The sequence below is a fragment of the Triturus cristatus genome, chromosome 4_2 (assembly GCF_964204655.1).
Source record: "Triturus cristatus chromosome 4_2, aTriCri1.1, whole genome shotgun sequence".
Lineage (NCBI taxonomy): Eukaryota > Metazoa > Chordata > Amphibia > Caudata > Salamandridae > Triturus > Triturus cristatus.
Window position 1 is genome coordinate 270293083 of NC_140586.1, and position 22201 is coordinate 270315283.

The window sequence follows — 22201 nt, forward strand, 5'->3', positions numbered from 1 at the left end:
AAGCAACCCCCCAAGAGTTTGTGTGCTGGTTCCAGCAGAACTGAGACTGCGACCACTACGTTAGCATGCGGAGTCCCGGTACTGAACATCTGCCAGATAGAAACATGGGCATCTCTGCACACATTTACTAAGCACTCTTGCCTGAACAGTCTGGCAAATGTTTGCAAGGACTAGTCTTTTCTTTTTTTTCTATGTTCCAGACTGGATCCTATTTGTTACAAAATTGAGTGAGTTTTTAAAATGTGCACCTAGTGCGAACTACAAACCTCCTTGATGTACCTATTACTTTATTTTAATCACCAGTGTGATCTCTATGAAGGTTCTCTTGTAGCACTTAAACACTGCCGTTCAGGTCAGAGTTCATCTTCCCAGGCTTTCCCATGGAGCGAGAGGCTGGGATAAAGTAATTAAGCTTTGTATATAAACTGCAACCTGTGCCAGACTCTTTCATAAGCACTATGTTTCTACATGATGTCTAGCCCAACACCATTGAATACTCTCATGTTCTTCCCAAGATACCATTAATCCTGCACATGATATCCAAATCATCCAGCACACACTGAACATGGCACTCACAGCAGACAACGAACCATAGATAACAGAGTAAGGACACCACAGATTTTATAGAGCTTATTTCTATGAGACGCCTCATCTCATAGAAATAAAATGAAAATATCTGAGCCCCTTGTATCATCTGCTGATGCTTGACATTGGGCACCCCACAGTGTTTTATATAAGGGATAAAGTCCCCCCTGCCGTACATGAGTAGGGTATTGCAAGTTACAGAGGAGTTACATAACCATTTGGCGGGATGAGGGAAAAGGCTGTGTTCCTTTATAAGGTTATGGAACTCCCGAGGTAACTTGCAATATTCTTCTCATGTATGGCAGGGGGCACTTTATCTCATATAATACATGGTCACAACATCATCTTTCCCACAAACCACTTTAAACCTTGGTGCGTAGCTCTTACATATAAAAGAGCAATCATGTTTGAAACATGAAGAACACAAATAGAACCTCTAGTGCAAAATTAACCCCATCACAAACCTGTTATATATTTTTTGCAAGACTATATTAGAGCTAGTTCAAAACAAGTCTGTTTTTTTTATAAACTGCAGTAGCTCACAATCTGTAGAAACATGCAGAAATACTCTAACTGTTGTATAATTATCTAAGAAATGCAAAAAATAATATTGTTCTTTCTGGTAGTCACTGTAAGCTACAAAAATAGAGCAGAAGAATGAAAAGCAATATTTCATTTTGGTTGCTTTAAACCGCTATTACTCCATTGGCCTGACCTGCCTTTCACCTGGGCGGCTAGCTCTGGCAGCAAGCATTGTGGTGTCAGAGCTTGACTGCAATAACTTAATACAGTTGAGTTCTGACATCTTGTCTTTATAATCGGTAACTAGGTGTCACAAATTGCCGATTATAAAGGAGTTGGAGACAGGTGTTCATACAGGGCTTGTTATATGGTTATATATATCGGCCACCACTCAATGAGCTGGCTAGCAGTGCATGGTGTGCTAGAAAACTAAACAAAGGACACTCCAGTGAGCTCGGATTGCAGAGTCCACTGGTGTAAAAAAAGAAGTAGGACAGAAAAATGTCAAACATGCCAAGATGGCACGCCTTTCCCAGCCATGTGACCACATTAGCCCCAACAAATGCATACTATTTCACATTATCAAGGACTCTGAGCTAAATTAACAATCCAGTTGATACTCTGTTATACTTTTTCGTGGCTCCAGGGTTTCCACTGTTATCAAACCTTTCTCCCATTTGTGAAAAACTAAAATATAGAAAAAGAAATCAGTAAAGGACTATCCTTGTATAGATAAACTCATCCAAAACGTATTGAAGGTGTGCAACGGTCTTAATTGCAGCAACCCAGTAGAAAGGCCCACACGTTTCAATCTGGTGTATAGGTCATGGAGCTTTGTCAAGACTGTTTAATTACTTGTCCAGTCAGTGCATTAATTTAAAAAAACTAAAGCAAACCGTATGCATCCAGTGATACCAGCATACTAACAAAGTTGGCGAGATTCTGTTCATGCATTAAGAAATGTTTTGTTGATGTGGAAGCAAAAAGGTACGAGGGGAACTCGTCTGTGGATAAGATAATATTTTGATAATACGGAGGTTTGCTCAGTATTTTAAAAAATACCCCACTGGGTTGTCCGAAAAGTCATCATGAGGAAGAGTGAATTGAGTATTTCTTAGCCAAGTATGAAGTGAATACATTAAATATGAGCTGAAAGTTGTGATTCATAGATCTAGACTTCAGATGGATCCTTTTCACTGCAGATTCCTCACCTTGTGAAAGTCCCTAGGTGCCAGACTTGAACTAGAAGCTTCTGCAGTAGCTCCGGTTTACCTGCAGGTGGTGTTGTATGCTTCTGTCATGACGTCATTTCACCTCTGGAGAGGACCACACTGAGCCACATATTGGTGCCACCCCTGCACTCTGTCATCAGGTTCTCTTTTTCTTTGCCCTTCATTACATTTTCCGTGCCCTTCATGAGGTGATTACTTTCTCCAATTTATCAAACTCTTTAATGTTTTCTAACTTAACTTTTGACACTGCAGGGATGTCGTCCCCTACAAATACACTGTTAAAACCATGTCACGTATGTTGCAAGAAACTTTCTATAACAGAGCTGCACAATGTTTGTCTTTGGTGTCTCTGCACCTGACTCCAAGCACCAGGTTTCGAGACTGGTCCTGCTGCCATTGATCATCTTTGAATAATCCTAAAATGTAGGCAAGCAAAAAGGTGAAGAGTAAATACCAAAAGCTCAAAGAGTTCTTCGCCTCCTCAATGTTCAAGCTTCACTCAGACGTCCAGTAGTCAGTGCTCTAAAGGCCCGACTCGAGCTTCTATGGCCGACTCTGACCGATTATGCTTCTGGAGCTGCATCTTTTTTATCCCTAGACATTGTCTATTTAGCAACTAATTCCGGTCTTGAAGACAGCCATGCTCTTCAAGTTGTGTCCAGATTACCCTTGTGCACCTTACTGCTCCATCTATTCATCAGGGTCTCAAGTTGAGCACTGACTTTTTTGCCGCAGGCCATGCCAGTTGTTCATTTGTCAGCACCACCCTTGACTCTAGAAGCTCCAGGCACTCTGACAGAAATTGCAGATTCGGAATCAACTTCATCTAGGGGAGAGTCCCTTGTTGTGTTACACCATAAATAAAGCTCAACCTCAAGATGAGAGACTCTCCTCCTGTCGCTTGTCTTAAAGGCAGAGTTTCCAAAGGCTTTTCGATGCTTTCATGGTCTTGAGAATGATCCCATCAATAAATATGATAATTAGGAGTCATACCATTTGCTCCCCACTCATTCCACTGAAGCTGGCTTATATCTTGACCAAGAAAAGGTCAATGACTTAAACATGTCACCTATGGCAGACTTGAATTAACCTTATGTACCCCTACAAAGAGAATGCTTCTTTTACTCTGGTGGTATGCAGAGCCGCAGGGGTGCTAGACTTACAGCTACGTACATATGAGTTCAAGGGGAACCTCTGACAGACGCATTGCAGCCCTTCGATCTCATTTTCATATACCTTATTACCATTCAATGAAGCTTTCACTAAGATTCTTATAGAGGCCTGGATCAAGCCTGGCTCAACTCCGCCAGCGAGTTTTCTAATTTCCAGGTGATACAACTTTCTTGACACAGCACCTTAATTTTGAAGGCCTTAAAATTCAGACCTCTGTGAGCAATCAGTTATTTTTGCATTGCTTCACTGAGCGTATAATTAAAGAAAAATAGACCATATGATCAAAAATACTTATTATTTTCTTTTGAATCAGCTAGCCCTGCTTGCCGATCCTTTAATGTTGTTTGCCTCTTGGTTGCTCCACCCAGGCCCTCTAGGAAATGATGTGTGACTTTACCTGCTTTGCCCCAGGACCTCTGAATTACCCTTGCAGAGGCAATACAGAATGACCAGGCATGGTCAAATATATTTGGCATATGGCCTGGATATCCCCAGTTGTGCCACTCTGGCTATGGGTACTTGAGTTGGCATCAGACCCCACTCTTGGATGTGTGCCCTTTGGTTTTTCAGATATGTTCAAGCCTCACTTATGGAAATGCTTTTTGATATAGAATGATGGTTTGTCAAGAAAGCAGATTCTACTTTGTAACTTTTCAAGCCAGGTAGCGCTGCTGGTGTTTCCTTGGTGTTCCTTTTCCCCACCTGCCAATTTCACCAACAGTATTGGAACTTTCATTGTTATTTGAGGAGCTTTGCCTATCGTCACAGGCAATCCTCACAATCTGTCAGTTGGTTGAATCTTTTCGTGATTTACGGGACCGTGGTAGTTATGGGGGAAGAGCATACCAAGAGCAATACTAGTCCTCTTACTCACTCTGCTCCACTGCTGCCAGGCCCTTTAATTTAACCCTTCATGTAACTGTACGCGCTAGAAGGGCTTGAACTCATTGTTATTTGTATCACTGGCACTCATCACATTCCAATCAATGGGTATGTTATATAGTTCAACAAGTTTATGCCCTCCCCCTTTTCGTGCACCCCGCAAAGTGTCCCTGCAATTAAGACTTCTGCAGATAACTTTTGTGCTTTGGCCCCGCCAAGGCCCAACTGGTTGATCCTCTTGGAGTTTACTTTATGTATATGATGAGCTGTGAACAAATGCAATGCTTCATGATCTTGACCAGGTACTTAATGCAGAGGTGCTTTGGTTGCCCCAGATTTCCAGGCTGCCATTGAACCTCCCCCCCCCCCCCCTTTTTTTTCCCCTAGAGATCCTTAAATGACACCCCCTTGTTGAAGAGAGGCATTAGTGATTTTGAGCCAGATTGGATGCACTCTATCGATAGTGTTCATAGGCATGGAGCAGCAAATATTGGGACTGCAAGATGGCTCAACTGCTATGGACAATTCTTTTTGCAGCTATTTTTGTCAAGGTGAATACATGCCTTCAAACTCGATTTATGTTTGAGACAGAGGTTTGAACGGCATTGTAGCTGTAATATCCAGCTATCATATTTTTCATGCATAGTACAAAGTATTACCATTGATTCATTTAGTTGGGATTTACTGAGGATAGGAAAATGTTCAATTCATGTCCAACTCTCTGTCTTTGGGTGGTTATTTGCTGATTAGACTTGGTTCTTGAGATAAAATGTGTTTTAGTCCTTCTTATGCTCTTATTGTTAGGTGTAACCCAAGTTAGGCATAATTCAACCTATGGGGATTGTCTGTTGGTGACTTTCTCTTTTGTGTGCTTGGTAAGGCTGCTGTTGCTATTAAAAAGTTGCTGCTGTCGCTGTTTAACCAGCTGACTGCTTTCCAGATAGACCATTTGCTGGCAACTGATCACTTTCCTCAAGACCGTATTACAGATTCAGGGTTACAAGATAAATCGTGACAAGCAATTGGGAGAAGGTTTCTCCTCTCTAAGACTAAGCTGCATAAATGTGTCCTTTAATGCCAAAAAGCACCTTCCGGCATGGGCTGACAGCTGCAGCGATGAACGTACTAATTATTTAAACTCTATTGTGATTGACCGTCCACCCTGTAGCTCTTCAACTAGGGATCATGCTATGCATAAATTACAGCCTGAGCAAAGCAAAACAAGTGACAAATGATGTAAGCACTCCTTTGCTCCTGCTTATGGCCTGACATCATGGTACACACCTAGTCTACGCATTGAAAAAGAAAAGATAGCAAAAGTAGCCAGATCAATCAGCAGTGGATCTCAAGGTGTAGAACAATGCAAGGCCGAACTACAGACCCAATGCAAGAAGCTAGTCTGGGAAACCAAGCAGGTGGCACATGATCAAAACCTGGATCTTTGTGTTTAAAACAGCAATACCTGCTAATAGCTGTTTTTTAGGTCTCGTCTAGCATTGCAGCACGCATGCGCTGCTCGTTCTGCGAGACTTCTTGTGGATGAGGAGATTTCAGAAGGGGACTTGAAGCCCGCCCCTCATTTTCATGCTAAACGGTGGCCTGCCATTGGAAATGAGTTTTTTTTTTGTTGACGCCCTTTCCCCTTTTCATCCGGCCCATCCGGAGAGGATCGTCTGCTTTTCGGCTGTCGTGAAGCAATTTCTTATCTCAAGGAGTCGTGTTCACACTCCTCTGAGCTTTTGTGTAAACAGGTCCATGATTGTTATCTCGCTGCATTTGCTGTTCAGGTGAAGATTGAGATCAAAGGTCCGACATGGTTCCCTGAGGGCGCGTGTTTACTTTCCTTTAGCTACATCTGTCCCCATCTGCCACGTCCTCTTCCTCCTGCCCACTTCCCTAGCGATCTGCTACCTGCTTGCGCAGACATATGCTTCAGGGGCAGGTCACAACAGGAGTTGCGATTGTATGTTCAGGCAGATTTGTGCACTCAGGTGGCAACGCTTCCTCTCTCCTCCTCCCACAGCATTCGCTGCTCTGCTCGACCTCCTCCCTCCGCTCCACCTTGGCCACTCTGATGCACATGTGTTTCTCTTCAAAGAGCCCGCGGTCTCACACACCTTCAGGGAGAGACCAAGACAAGCCTACAAGCCGCCCCCCACTGTCCCTACCATCAGCCGAACTTGTGTCTCTATTTAGTGCCCTAGACAGCGCTTCTCGCACCCTGGTATGTCTGTTAAGCACTAACGTCGGCCACACTGTTATTTGCAAGGCATCATAGTAACTCCAGTAACTGGCCTCGGAATGATGAAAGGCGGAGTGCCGCCGCACTACCAGTCACCTCACACCGTGGGCCCGTGTGCCTGCAAGCTGCGCCCCACTGTCTCTACCATCAGCTGGACTCGTGTCTCTATTCCCGCCATGCTGCCCTTTGTGTTATTGACTCAGGTGCGTGTATTTTTAAAAGCTGTTTTCTGTCATTTCCGCTCGTTCACGCCGTTTTGTAGCGCTATGCAGTGGAGCCAGCTCCAGCCAACGCACACACGGACACTGCCGGGCGTGCACGGCTCTCGGGTCTTGATTCACGTGCACACATGTCTGTGTGCTGTATGCCTCTGTGTGTCTGAATGTGTGCTGTGTGTATCTGTGAAATGTGTATCTGTATGTGTGTGTTGTAAGTCTGTATGTGTTTTGTGTCTGTATGTGTGCTTGTGTTGTGTGTCTGTATGTGTCTCTGTAGGTGTGTGTGTTTGAAAATGAGTGCGAGTGTGTCTGTGTATATGTGTAAACACCTTACTAGGCTCCACCAGTGCGTTTGAATCGATTCAGCTGCACAACGTCTTGGAGGCATGAACAACGGCTTGTAGGCACACGCGGCTGCAGCGTGTTGGTGAATGGCTAGGGCGGTTTATCCTAGGGATACTAATATGCCACACAACACTGCACCGAGGACAAAGAACAAGCAGGAAATGTGGCCAGCCCGGCCCCAGTAATAAAATCGGTCCCCCACTAGCTTCATAAACGGCAACAACCATGCCGGCCACCGGTAAAACAGTCCGGCCTTGCTGGAAACTCATGAACTGTCACCCTTCCATGTCCAGCTGCCTGCCACTTTCTGAGACAGAGCAGAGCTGAAGAGGGCGGACCTTGGGATCTACTAAAACAAGCATTTGCAATGCAATAGGCCGCGCATTTATGCGAGTTTGAGCTATTGTCATTGCAAATAACAATGTCTTTTATTTTTGTTTTTGTTTTAAAAACATAAATTAAAGGCGTTGTCATTTACAATGCCAATAGCTTAAAACTTTGGTAACTGCGAGACCTATTGCTTTGCAGTAGTCGTGTGTGTGTGTGTGTGTGTGTGGTTTTTGTCTCCATGCCACGCCCTTTGTGTACAGTCCTCTTCCTTCCGTGACTTCTTTGCTGGTAGTGTGTTTTTCATCGACAAATTAATCGTCCAACTGCACCCTTTTCTCAGTGAAGGGGCCAGTATTAGGGCACCGAAAAGAAAGGCCTTCGAGCAGGTTCGCAAGGGGGGATACCTCCAGACCAGGCAGCTATAGTGTGTCCCCAGAGGAGCAGTCGAGCATTCGATTAATGTGATAAAAAATAAAAAACATTAATAAAAGCTAGGACCATTTACAATACAAAACTCGCACTAGTACAAATACAATGCAATAGATTTCGCAATTACAACAAAGTGAGCTATTGCCGTTTTTGCATTACACCATTTGATTAATGCTTCACGAAGGGGGGAAAAAACCTGACATTTACAATGCCAATAGCTCAAAATAATGTAATTGCAAGACCTATTGCATTGTAAATGCTTGTTTTGGAAGTGAGTAATTTAGCTCACAGTGCAGTCTAATCCACTGAGGCACAATCAACTAGATAGCCTGACATGTGAAACGTACATTTTGGCCCTGTATAGCAATACCATCAACGCTCTAAACTTGCCATCGGCATGGCCCAAGCAAGCACCATCACTGCCATATTCAATAAACTCAGACAAGCCATTCTCTTGACAAAGCTCCATCCAGACCAAGTCTGCAGTAATACAAAAGATCATAATTGAAGCAACAGCGCCCTGGGGCCAACTGGCTTGCCCGCAGCAGTCTTCAAAACAGAACCCTCAATTCTGGAATACAGGAGTGAGCAGTTTGTTTGACAAAGTCCTGCTAACCGGTCTGTTGCCCTTGTCCTGGCAGGGCTCAAACATCGTCCTAGTTCATAAAAATGGGAGTAGGGACAACCCTGCGAATTATCGATTGATAGCCCTGCTTGATGTGGATACCAAATTATTGGCTCCGTTAGTTCCACAAGACCTGCAGAATTGGGTCTCGCAGACAAATATCCCATGGTTTCAGACGGGGGTCTGAAAGAACACTGGGACCACTGACAATCTCATAGCGCTGGCTCACTTAATCCACTCAACTTTGATCAATAACCGAGCCTTGCACACCTGCTCTATAGATTATGAAAAAATTATTTGACAGCATGGACAGTTCCAGGCTATGACAGAAATGTTGTACTTTGGGCCTTCCGATAAAAACACTGATTGCCATTATTGCCCTCTATTCAAATAGTTGGGTGGAAGTCAAACTCAGCAAGGATGAAACTTTATCAAATTGAGTATCGATCAAGAAAGTGCTAGAGCAGGAGTGTGTCCTAGCCCCTACTCTTTTCCGTGTATTTACTGCTGATATTGAACAGGCCCTGATGAATTCAATATCATGCCCTCCGAGACCTGATAACCAACTGTTACATATTATGCCGTACACCGACGACAGTTTTGTTGGATTTTTCAGCCGTTAGTTTGCAAGCTGCACTAAATATTCTGGCTGTTGGTACCAACATGCTACAAATCAACCCAGAAAAAACATTAGGAAAAAGTGGGAGCATTTAAAACAGTGTTTGTTTAAGTTTATAACCTAGATTGTATGATACTGTCAATAACTTGGAGTTCTCATAACTACACTATTCAAGGAGAAAGGAATTTAATGGTGATCAGGCCATTGACTGCGATATGATTCTTGCATTGGATTTGATTTGAAATTGTGGTCATGATTGATCAAATTTGTATCTGTTTGTTATGAACTGCTTTCATGTGCTGCTTGTTACAATGTTGAAATAGATGGTTTTGTGGTTTGGGTGATGAGGAAATCAATGTTTTGTGGGAAATAGCCATTCTTCTCTTTCAAATAGTGTATATACATATTAATGTTAATGTTTGGAAAGGGGAGGTGCAATACCTCTGAATTTGTGTCAGAAAGTAGAGTACTCTTATCAGGTTTCGTTTGCATCGGAGGCCTGATATATGAATTAAGGGGAACCATTATGCTGCATTCGAATTAAGGAGAAGTTTCAGGCAATGAAATGTCCCAGTTAATTTGGGAGATTTTGAGGGAACTGGTGTATAGTAAGTATAGAAAAGCAGTTTTGTGGTTTCATAATAACTGGCTAGTTCCACATGATGAACTATGGTTTCTTTGAAGTTAGAGATCTGTCTCCTAATATACAAAAGCGTGTTTGTGTCTTTTATGCCAGTGTTGCAAGCACCTGCTTTGGTGTTTGACCCTCTTACAAAAATGTGTGAGGGCTCACTTCCTTTTTGTGAGATTTTGAAATATGCACTTTCTAATGTGAATCTGTGTCGAGTTTTTAACTCCACTGTGTTGCACTTAACCCTATGTGGAGAAGTTCACAGTGTAGTAATACTCTATTACAGGTATATACTATTTTGACCACAGATGTGAACCAAGTGCTAGAAATATAGCCAGTGAATCTTTATTTCGATCAAAAAGTCCTAGAAATATAGCTAAATGACTAGTTTGATATGAAAATGATATTCTTTCTTAATTTTATTTAAGATGAATCTAATAAAGGAAATTTTATTTTGCGATAAACAAGAACTCTACGGGGTCGATTCACAAGTGAGTATGGGATGTAGTATTACATTCTCTTACACGCCTTTGTGAATCTGCACGATAATACCCAACTCTCTTTAAGTAGTGGTGCAAAGAGGGTAGTGTCCTTTTTGTTTGTTCCAATTGTATATGAATATTCCATGAAAATTGCCATTTTATGTTTTGGAGCAAATTCACAAGGTCATGTAAAAGAATACTCCAGCAATACTACTACTTGTTCTCATAAACTCATTTACATCTGGTGGATTCATTTGACTTGAGTCAGAGTAATGTCACCATGTATCTTTCATATTTGTTTTTGCGTGTAGGTTGGCATTACGCTGTTTACCGTGTCTCACAGAAAATCCCTATGGAAGCATCACGAGGTATAGTATGGCATTTTTTTTAGAATCTGTACACAATTGAGTGTTTCTATAGCTTAGTTTTAATCGTAGTTTTTGAATTTTCAGTCTTTTAAACTCTGTATGCGTACCCTGTGTGAGATAGTTTATTATTGAAAAAACTTGTTCAGATAGTCCTCTTTGTTCAATAATGTTTATCCTTGTTTTACCATCTGCTTGGTGTTTTTTTTCAACAGGTTTGTGATCTATTTGTCGTGTTAACATTTTCAAAACTAGAGCTCCATAAAATATCTGTAGTGTAGATATTTCTGATGCCCCTGCATGCGCAGTAAACCGATGGGTAATGTCTGGCAAATGCTTAAAATTATCAGTAAATCAACTGTGAATTTTGTTTTAAGTGTAGAAGAATCACCATTCACCGCTGTATCTACTATGTCTGAGAGACTTTACGAGCCTTTAAAGCTTTTTATGGAATGTAATTATAAAAGAGGAAGAATCTTGCAAAGTGCATAGATTTCACTCCAAACCTAAATCGGATACTTCTGCTGCGATAATTGAAGCTCCTCCAAGAAATTAGGCTGACATCCCATTGGGAATTCAAGAAACTTTTCAATCTCTTGGAGTATATATACCTAGTGGGAGAAATGTTCAAATAGTTTAGTAAGCAAATGACACACACGTGCAGTCCCTGGGCATGCTCACAACTATTCTTGAATTCCTATTAAGGCCCATCCTGTTTGCAGAGGTCATCTCTAGGGTTTCAAGAGGACATTCAAAATCCTCTTTTGGTGGCAGTTCAACTAGTTCTTTAGAATGAAATGCCTGGGACATTAATTCTTTGTGCTTGGCTCATTATTGGGTCCCAAAACACTTATTGCACCATGACTAATACTAGTCCTTTACCACCTGATTCACTGTCTGACCAATTGACTTTCACAAAGTGTCTGGCATTCCAAGGAGCTCTGTGTGCTGCAATGTTTATATCAATGTTTATGTTTGATAATGTTTATGTCCTTAGATCCATTGGAGCTATAAGCAAGTTTATTGTAATTTATGCAGCCAATGAGGATTATTTGGACAGTGCTGTACATTTATAGTAATCTGGAAAATGCTGGATCTGCACAGATATGCTTTCACAGTGGCCCTAATTATAGATCATGTTTCACTAAATTATTTCTGACAAGATGACCTCTCCTACAGTACAGTATTTTGCTTCAAATGTCGTCACTTTAAAACTTTACATTGTCAGTGAGCCTAAACATAGTGTTAGACTATGGAAAAGGCTCACTGGTAAGAGGCACCAAGACCAGTCACATGCCAAAGCACAGAATGAAGCAATGCAACTTCGTGTGCTTATTTGGCTAAAAATAAAAAGTGATCCTAATTATGGCCCAGGCAGAGGGGCTCTGAGTTTGTGCATGATTCATGTTCATGCAACCCACTGAGGGCAGAGCCACTTATGTGCATTGAGTCTTGACGACATGATTTGTTACAAGTTCTGAAGCCAGACATAACCATGATTTATCTGACCCAGCGACAGCAAAGAATGGCATTCCCCCACTGAATGCTAGATTCTTTAAATTGTGTAGTGAGCATTACATAACATTTTGTACAAGTTTGCTGAAAGAAAGATTGATAATTGGTCATCCATCTTCTAGTTTGACTATGCAAGTAAAAAACTTCAAGATAAAATAAGATTTTTTTATGAAGTGCATTTTTGCATTTTTTATTTATGACAAGATGCAGAATAATCTACAACTACACTTTTTTTGCAAATCAAGGAAATACACGGGGAAAAAATTGATACATTTTTTTTTAAAAAACTGGGTTTCAAGTTAAAGATTTACAAATGAGGTTTAAGATATAGTACAGCACTTCTCTTTGTCTCGGGAGCATTGTCAACTCTATGGTGCGAAGATCAAGGAAACAAGACCCCTTGGTTTCCTAAAAAAGTGAAAAACTTTCACAACAAACAATTACATGAAAGATTTGATCCGCACACAGTAAAATATAAAAAGAGCAGTTCCATCCAATGATCGTAATTTTATATAGTCCTTCATTCTTTTATTCTTGGAGTTATAATTTCTTTCTTCTTAGTAGTCAACGCGTTTCGTCCTATTTAAGGACTTCTTCAGGGCTCATATGGTGTCTTTAGGGTAGTTTGTGGTCTCGTCTTGCTTTCGTCCCCTCTACCTCGTGTTATTCTTTCTGTGTCATCATCCCGAGTTCCGTGACTATGTAAATATTTTTAGAAAAGCGATCCTTCAATGAGCTCAAGTCATGGTTGACTCAACATTCGTAAAATCCGTCCGGGTAGGCTGTCCCTCTGTCATCACATAACACCTGCTGGCCGTGTTATTGTAAAAGGAAACAACCATCCACCATTTTAAGATTATTTCCTCTTTTGTGTCTGCCTTTGCTGGACAACCTCCAAACAAGAAAACAAAAGTGAGCACACTGTGGCAATGGGATGCCTTCCAAATACCTTATATGTATACCTCTGCTCCTGACACACTAAAAATGCTCATCCTCACCCAAAGAAAAAAAAGCAGAAGAAAATATGAAAATGAAAACAATTCCTGGGTCGGCAGTGCAAAATGCGAGTGACTATTTGGTGTTGCTGCTTCCTTAATAAATCATAGGTGTCTGTGAAATTTCTCTCAAACTTTTTATTTCTATACACCTCACAGGGGTTTCAGTAATACACAGGTAAAAACATTCTCCCCCACTCTCACTAATATTAGCAGGAGCACAAAGATGTGTTTCACCCTAGGAAAGGTGACTTAGTCTTTAATTGATGGTTTTAGAACCTTCCCTCTAGCTAATTCCACTGACAGTCACTTTTGTTGCTGAAAGACCTCTAACAGAATGTACTCTGACAGTATTGGCACCAGTACCTGTAGTTCTGGTTGAATACATGTACTTGCAGATACCTTATCTTTTATTATTCCCCAGGTGCCTCTGCGGAGGTCTGGTTTTAAGCCCTGTTGTCGCTGCGATGAGCAATTGTCCATCACAGATCCGCACAATGAAAGTCTCTGGTGCTTCTGAATTGGCGTATGACATCTCATCGTGTGACCTCTGCCAGCAGATGCACCTGAAGTCCATCAAGGAGTATAGAGCCAAGATTGCTCTCCCTGACCAGGGGATGTGAGTGGCGCCACATGAAGAGGTAATGGTCAAGAGCCAGGTCCATGCCACTTTCAAGGTAGACACTGTCCACCAGATCTTCCAAGAACAAGAGGAGGCACAGAAGAAGATAAAACAATATTTTTCTCCTCAAAGGTCCAAATCCAAGTCTGTTTTAGCCCAGTCTCTGCCGTCATAGTTAGTGGAGCCTCCCTAGACGCACTGCTTTCATGGAGATCCCCTCCCCCCACTCCTCCACCTCAGCTGGCATGCAAGCCCTCTTTCCCAGAGTATCCGGTGCCAAGGAAGAATCTGTCAGCATTCATACATACCATGATGAATAGGCCCCTCTGGAGCACCATAGGACCAGTCGTGGACCCATACACCCTCATTGTGGGGATGCCCTTGGCACAATAGGGATTTTATCCAGCTTGTGCCCATCATTTGGGTGCCTTCCATGTCCACTGGATTTGAGTCTGGTGCTGTTGGAAACTTCGCTCCAGTCGTAGCTGGCCCTACTCGGAGTCAACACCGGCGTTTGACTATGCACAGCAAAATGGCCTGACCACATGTGCAGCTTCACCTTCAGTATTGATGGCGGTGGTGCCATCAGCGTTGACAGGGACATGGCAGTCTTCACCTAATCTCTGTTTGAGATCAAAGTTCATCGCTCCAAAAGAGAGGCATTCCTCCTTTTAGAGGAAGGGCAATACGTCACAACATACCACGGCATGGGGACTGATTCAAATGTGTAATCACAAGACTACCTGCAGTGGGGCAAAAACCTTACGAATATCCTACAAGCGGCATCCTGTGCTTTAAAACTTTTGCTTTCATCAAGGTTCTTGGTGACCCTTTGCAAAGCCATACTGTCCCCTGACAATTGGTAGAGGCATTGCTTGCTGGTACAGACCAGCACTCTGGGAGTTGGCATTCCTAATCCTTTCTGGAAAGCTCCTCCTCATCCTGAATCGACCCTGGAACTTTCCCTACACAGCTTCTGGTAGGGAGTCCAAGCACTGGCACTTATAGGACAAAAAGGCTTTTTTGGCGGGCTGCTTCGCCCTTCACTCCCTTAACACCACCTATCTCTTGGGTAGACATGCATATGCTTTCTGGGGCATGGCAGCCAAGGTGGTTCCAAATTTACCGGACGATCTGAAGGATTATTTTGCAAAAGTAGTTAGAGATGGTCAGGATGCCTCTAGGTGCTTAGTGCTGGATGACCTAGACACTACAGACAGCCTAGCAAGATCATTGGGTAGTTCTATTACTCTAAGATGCCATTCATTGCTGCGGTCCACAGGGTTTTCCACTACTGTTCCGAACACTGTTGGACGTGCCTTTTGGATGGAGCGAGTCTATTTGGGCAGATGTGCGGTGCTGGAGCTCTTCAACCCTTAAAGAAATCAACCTCTTTCTCTATGAGTTCCCATAGTAAATTGCAGCCCTTTATGCCAGGAACCCCTTGTATGCACAAAACAAGTGAAAGGTAAAGGCCCGGACAGACAGCTCCCTCCCTTGTGGTACTGGGGAGGAGGGGTAGAAGGGAAGTGGCAGTAGTTGCTGGGAAGGAAGACAGGAACACAACATGCCAGTGGAAGGAAGGGTGTCCAAATTTTTTGTACTAGCCTGGAAAGCCATCACTTAAGAAACTGGGCCCTGCAAAGTGTTAAAAAGGGTTAGAACTTATTAGTCCCCGAGCATCCCCTCGGGATATTCTCCCCATCCCTTTCACATTCCAGAAGAACACCTGCCGATCCTGCATAAGGAAGTAGAGCTCTTGCTGCAGAAAGGGACAGTAGAACGGATGCCAGACCAAAAACAGGTCATGGACGCTACTCTTGGTTCTTCGTAGTTTCCAAAAAGGAAGGCAGTCTGCGCCAATACTCGATATCAGGGTGCTGAATTGGTTCCTCAGAAAGGATAAGTGCAGATGCTGTCCATGGCTCCGGTTGTATTTGCTCTGTACCTGGAGGACTGGATAGTGCTAGACTTTCAGGATGTATACTTTGATATTCCGATCCTGCAGAGCCAAAGCAAGTACTTGCAGGTTGTGGTAAGTACTAGCCAGTATTCTGTTATCTTTACAAAGTTAATGCCAGTGGTAGCAGCCCGTCTTAGAAGGTCAGGGATAGTGGTATTTCCCTATCTGGAAGACTGGCTGATAAAGCCAGTTCATTTGAGCTGATGTTCCATTATTTGTAGTGGACAGCTTCCTGTTGTCCAACTTTAGGTTTTCAATCATTCTCCCCAATTCTCATCTGGAGCCATTGTAGTGCCTTCTGTTCATCAGAGGGGTAATGGATAGCATCACACTTGGAGCTTTCCCTACTCTGAGAAGGATACATGACATTCTGGACAGGATTCCAATATTGATAATGTAAACTTAAGTCCCATTCCTGAAGGTCCGTTGTTTTCTTGGTCTGTTGGCTTCCTGCATCCTCCTGGTCATTCAGGCACTCTGGAAAGTGAGGGCTCAGCAGTGGTGCCTTCACAGGGAGTTGTTCCAAGGGAATCTGAAAGAAATTATGATCTCCAAGGACGGTTCAGCAGAGTTGAGCTGGCGGGAAAGAGAGGAGAACCTCTTGCAAGGAAGGCCTTTCTGCTCCCATCTAGCAGTGGCCATGGTTGTAACAGACGCTTCCACCCTACAGCAAATATCGCATTTGGAGGACCTGAGGAGTTGGGTCTTGAGCTTTGTTCGTGAGTGTCCTAGCTCTGGGACACTCCCGCGCCGCACGGCCACCAGCTGCTGCGTGTGCCTCCCCTTCCTCTGTGCCTCACTGCCCGACTGCCGCCTCGTGACCACGCCCCCTCCTTCGAGCGGCGTGGTCCGTGATCGGCGCTTTTAATTTGTACTGGTATTGTTTTCATTGCTGTTTCCCCCGCTGTATTGCCTGTCTCTCCCTGCCTGTCGCCGCCCTCCGTCTTCCCTCCCCGCTTCCCGCCACCACCGCCGACCCCGCCCCTTTTTTCCTTCTGTTCCCTCCCCGCTCCCGCCTCCCAGCTGCTCCGCCCACCCGCGCACTTGGCCACTTGGCCATATATGGCGACCGTGCGACGCAGGTGAGTGTGTCCTAGCTCTGGGACACTCCCGCGCCGCGCCGCACGGCCACCAGCTGCTGCGTGTGCCTCCCCTTCCTCTGTGCCCGACTGCCGCCTCGTGACCACGCCCCCTCCTTCGAGCGGCGTGGTCCGTGATCGGCGCTCCTCTCCCTGTGCCCCAGGTCTTTTTCTGTGCGTAACTGTTTAATTGGCTTTCTCTGTGTTTAATTGTTAATTTGTACTGGTATTGTTTTCATTGCTGTTTCCCCCGCTGTATTGCCTGTCTCTCCCTGCCTGTCGCCGCCCTCCGTCTTCGCTCCCCGCTCCCCGCTCCCCGCCACCACCACCGCCGACCCTGCCCCTTTTTTCCTTCTGTTCCCTCCCCGCTCCCGCCTCCCAGCTGCTCCGCCCACCCGCGCACTTGGCCATATATGGCGACCGTGCGACGCAGGTGAGTGTGTCCTAGCTCTGGGACACTCCCGCGCCCCACGGCCACCAGCTGCTGCGTGTGCCTCCCCTTCCTCTGTGCCTCACTGCCCGACTGCCGCCTCGTGACCACACCCCCTCCTTCGAGCAGCGTGGTCCGTGATCGGCGCTCCTCTCCCTGTGCCCCTGGTCTTTTTCTGTGCGTAATTGTTTAATTGGCTTTCTCTGTGTTTAATTGTTAATTTGTACTGGTATTGTTTTCATTGCTGTTTCCCCCGCTGTATTGCCTGTCTCTCCCTGCCTGTCGCCGCCCTCTGTCTTCCCTCCCCGCTTCCCGCCACCACCGCCGACCCCGCCCCTTTTTTCCTTCTGTTCCCTCCCCGCTCCCGCCTCCCAGCTGCTCCGCCCACCCGCGCACTTCGCCATATATGGCGACCGTGCGAACGCGCAGCGGTCACGCGCAGCGGGCGCGCCGATTGTGCGCCGAAGGCGCGCCAAAGGTAAGCCCGTCTACGCCCGTCCGCGCCTGGACCGCGCCCAGTGCCAGGACCCCTAGCCCTCGAGGACCCCGACCGACCCGCCTGACGTACACCGCCGCCACCCTCATCGCACTAAACACCGGCAGGACCCAGGGATGCTACCGAGCTACTCCGAAGCACACCCACGGACCCTTCAGCTGCCTCGCCTGCCAGTTCACCTGCATCCGGACCTGCCCGGCACCAGCACCTGCCAAGCCGAACACCAGCAGCAACCACCTCAAGTGCATCCTGCTCAACACCCGCTCCGTCCACAGACACGCCATCGAACTCTGGAACCTCCTAGACGCCACAGCCCCTGACGTTGCCTTCATCACGGAGACCTGGATGAACGCCTCCTCAGCGCCCGACATCGCCATCGCCATCCCAGAAGGCTACAAGATCACCCGGAGGGACCGCAACGCCAACCAGGTGGGAGGAGGCATCGCCATCATCCACAAGAACACCATCCGCATCACGACCAGCACCGACAACACCCCACCCTCCGCCGAACACCTGCATTTCCAGATTCACACCGACCCGAAGACCACCCTCAGAGGCACCTTGATCTACCGACCTCCGGGACCACGCACTCAATTCAGCGAGGACATCGCCGACTTCGTCAGCCCGCACGCCCTGCCCTCCGCTGACTACATCCTCCTGGGGGACTTCAACTTCCACCTGGAGAACAACAACGACTGCAATACCAGCACCCTGCTCGACAACCTCGCCAACCTTGGACTCAAGCAGCTGGTGTCCACACCCACCCACCTCGCCGGACACACACTCGACGCCATCTTCTCATCCAGCAAAGACATCGCCTTCAGCCACGCCACAGAACTCCACTGGACGGACCACAGATGCATCCACTTCACCTTCAGTAGAACGACGATCCACCACCACCAGCAACAGGTTGCCCGAAGAAGCTGGAACAAGATCACAGCCGACCAGCTCGCCGCTTGCCTGAGCCAGCACCCTCCGGCCAGCTCAGCGAACCCCAGCCAGGCCGCCGACAACCTCTCGAAGTGGATCAGCAAATGCGCAGACGAACTCGCCCCTCTGAGGATCCCGCCCAGCAGACCCGGCAATAAGAGAGCCCCATGGCTCACCGACAAACTCAAGAGCTCCAAGAAGAACTGCCGAGCCCTTGAGAAAGCCTGGAGAAAGGAACCCACGCCGGACAACAGGACCACCCTCAAGCTCGCCACCCGGAAACACCACCAATTGATCCGCACCGCCAAGAAAACTGCATTCAAGGACCGGCTGGACAACAACGCACACAACTGCAAGGAACTCTTCAACATCGTGAAAGAGCTCTCCAACCCCAACGCCGGAAACAACGACACCCCATCGCAAGACCTCTGCAACTCCCTCGCCTCCTACTTCCACAACAAGATCACGGACATACACAACAGCTTCAGCACTCAACCGACGCACGCCACGACCGCAGCAACGCCACCCACCACCACCCTCCGCGCCTGGACCCCGGTCAACACCGAAGACACCGTCCACATGATGAACTCCGTCCACTCCGGATCTCCGACCGACCCCTGCCCTCACCACGTCTTCAACAAAGCCGACGCTGTCATCGCACCCCACCTGCGGGACATCATCAACACCTCATTCGACACCGCCACCTTCCCCGAGAGCTGGAAGCACGCCGAACTCAGCGCTCTACTCAAGAAACCTACAGCAGACCCCACCGAACTCAAGAATTACCGCCCCATCTCTCTACTCCCGTTTCCAGCCAAAGTCATCGAAAAGACCGTCAACAAACAGCTGGCCGCCTTCCTCGAGACGAACGGATCCCTCGACACATCGCAGTCCGGATTCCGTGCCAACCACAGCACCGAAACCGCCCTCATCGCCGCCACTGACGACATCCGAGCCCTGATGGACAACGGAGAAACAGCGGCCCTCATCCTCCTAGACCTCTCCGCGGCCTTCGACACGGTCTGCCACCGCACCCTAGTGCAGCGCCTCAGCAACGTCGGAATCCAGGAGAAGGCACTGGAATGGATCGTCTCCTTCCTCGACGGAAGAACACAAAGAGTCCGCCTACCACCGTACAAGTCAGAGGCCACCGAAGTCATCTGCGGCGTCCCTCAAGGATCCTCGCTGAGCCCTACTCTCTTCAACGTCTACATGAGCCCCCTCGCGGCCATCGCACGCCAACACAACCTCAACATAATCTCCTACGCCGACGACACCCAGCTGATCCTCTCCCTGACCAACGACCCCGCCGCCGCCAGAGCCAACCTGCACGAAGGGATGAAAGAGGTAGCCGAGTGGATGACGATGAGCCGCCTGAAACTGAACTCAGATAAGACGGAGGTCCTCATCCTGGGCTCCTCGCCCTCCGCCTGGGACGACTCCTGGTGGCCCCCCGCCCTGGGCACCGCACCCAAACCGACGGACCACGCACGCAACCTGGGTTTCATCCTGGACTCCTCCCTCTCCATGACCAGGCAAGTCAACGCCGTCTCCTCGTCGTGCTTCAACATCCTGCGCATGCTTCGGAAGATCTTCTGGTGGATCCCCACAGAGACCAGGAAGACCGTCACCCAGGCCCTCGTCACCAGCCGACTGGACTACGGCAGCGCACTCTACGCCGGAACCACCGCCAAGATCCAGAAGAGACTCCAGCGCATCCAGAACGCCTCAGCCAGACTCATCCTCGACATCCCACGACACAGCCACATCTCCGGACACCTAAGAGACCTGCACTGGCTCCCGGTCAACAAGAGAATCACCTTCCGCCTCCTTACCCACGCACACAAAGCTCTCCACGATCAAGGCCCGAGCTACCTCAACAACCGCATCAACTTCTACGCTCCCAAACGCCACCTCCGATCTGCCAGCCACGCCCTCGCCGCCGTCCCACGCATCCGCAGAGCCACTACATGAGGAAGGTCCTTCTCCTACCTGGCCGCCAAGACCTGGAACTCCCTCCCGGCCGACCTGCGCCTGACCCAAGACCACCCCTCCTTCAGGAAGAAGCTCAAGACCTGGCTGTTCGAGCAGTAGCGGCACCCCCCCCCCCCAGCGCCTTGAGACCCTACGGGTAGGTAGTGCGCTCTATAAATGTCTTGATTGATTGATTGATTGTTGAGAGGCTCTGAGAAGCCTGGCCTGGGCCCACCATCTGTGTGTGGTGGCTAACCATCTGGCAGGTCTGCTGAACACCAGGGTCTAGAGTATCAGTGATCATCGTCTCACTGACCACAAGTGATTTCTTCAGCCGCTTATGGTACAAGACCCCTTTATCTTTTCAAGAACACTTTACGTAGACCTCTTTACCACATAAGACAATGCCCACTGCCTGAAGTTCAGAGCCCTCCAGAATCCATCACAGGAAGCCTTGGGGATGCTTTTCACTTTGTGTGCAATTTTCCCCATACCCTTGATTCCTTGGGTTCTGAGAGATTCTTCACAACCTGGCTCAAGTCCTTCTTATTGTCCCTGACTGACCATGAGGGGCGTGGTATACAGAACTTCTGTACTTGTTAATTTCGGCTCAACTTTGTTTTTCACTCAGAATGGATCTGCTGGCCCAGTGGGGGGAGGGGGGTGGGGGGGGGGGGGTAGGTCCTACACCACTGTCCTCACAGCCTACACCTTCATGCATGGTGATTAATTGGAGAAATCTGAGTGCCTTTCAGCTACAGCTGAAGTAATGGATGTGATCCTTTCAGCACTTCACCCTTGCACAAAATCCATTTGCTATGTGAGATGGAACAAGTTTGTTTCCTGGTATGGCAAGAGGTGCAACAAGGCTGTTCAGTCGCTGTGGTCAAGGGATAACTCTCAGCACTGACTGCTTTTCTCTGTTTACCAGATGAACCCTCCCTGTTGAAGTCTTCAGTGTTGATTACAATTCTGAAAGATTTGACAAACATGTGTCTGCCAACCACCATAATAATGCCTCTGTATTGACCTTAATTTGGTTCTGACATTTCTCGTGTGCACTCACTTTGAGCCCATGCACAGTTGAAGCTTTTGACATTAAAGACTGTTTTCCTTGTTGTCATCTATTCGGCTTGCAAAGTCATTGAGTTCCAGGCCTTGTCTGCGTGAGCCCGGTTTATGTGTTTCTACAATTCAATATGATGTTGTGACCTAAATCTGCTTTCCTCGCAAAGGTGGTGTCTGATTTCCATCAGGGACAATTCATCACCCTATCATTCTTTTTCCCTCCACTGCATCCCACCAAGGAGGAGGGGAGATTTCTCATGTATGACTCCAAGAGTACAGCTTCTGCATCAGCCACACATCAGAAGACCAATTGTTTATTGGCTACACTAGTTGTAAAAAAGGAAAGGCAGTGCAGAAGCGATCTGTGTCCCTGGTTTACTTTATGCATCAAGATTATCTATGTTCTAGCGAAGAAAGACACTCCTGAAGAAATCAGGCCTCATTCCACC

General features: G+C 46.7%; 1 protein-coding gene across 1 annotated transcript in view; it reads left to right on the forward strand.

Annotated features, from left to right (window-relative positions):
- ABCD3 (ATP binding cassette subfamily D member 3) overlaps window positions 1–22201 on the forward strand; it is a 310675-nt gene that overhangs the window by 281016 nt on the left and 7458 nt on the right. The window contains exon 22 of the mRNA XM_085601490.1: window positions 10627–10683. Coding sequence (XP_085457616.1) covers window positions 10627–10683 — 57 coding nt within the window. The remainder of the gene's footprint in view (window positions 1–10626; window positions 10684–22201) is intronic.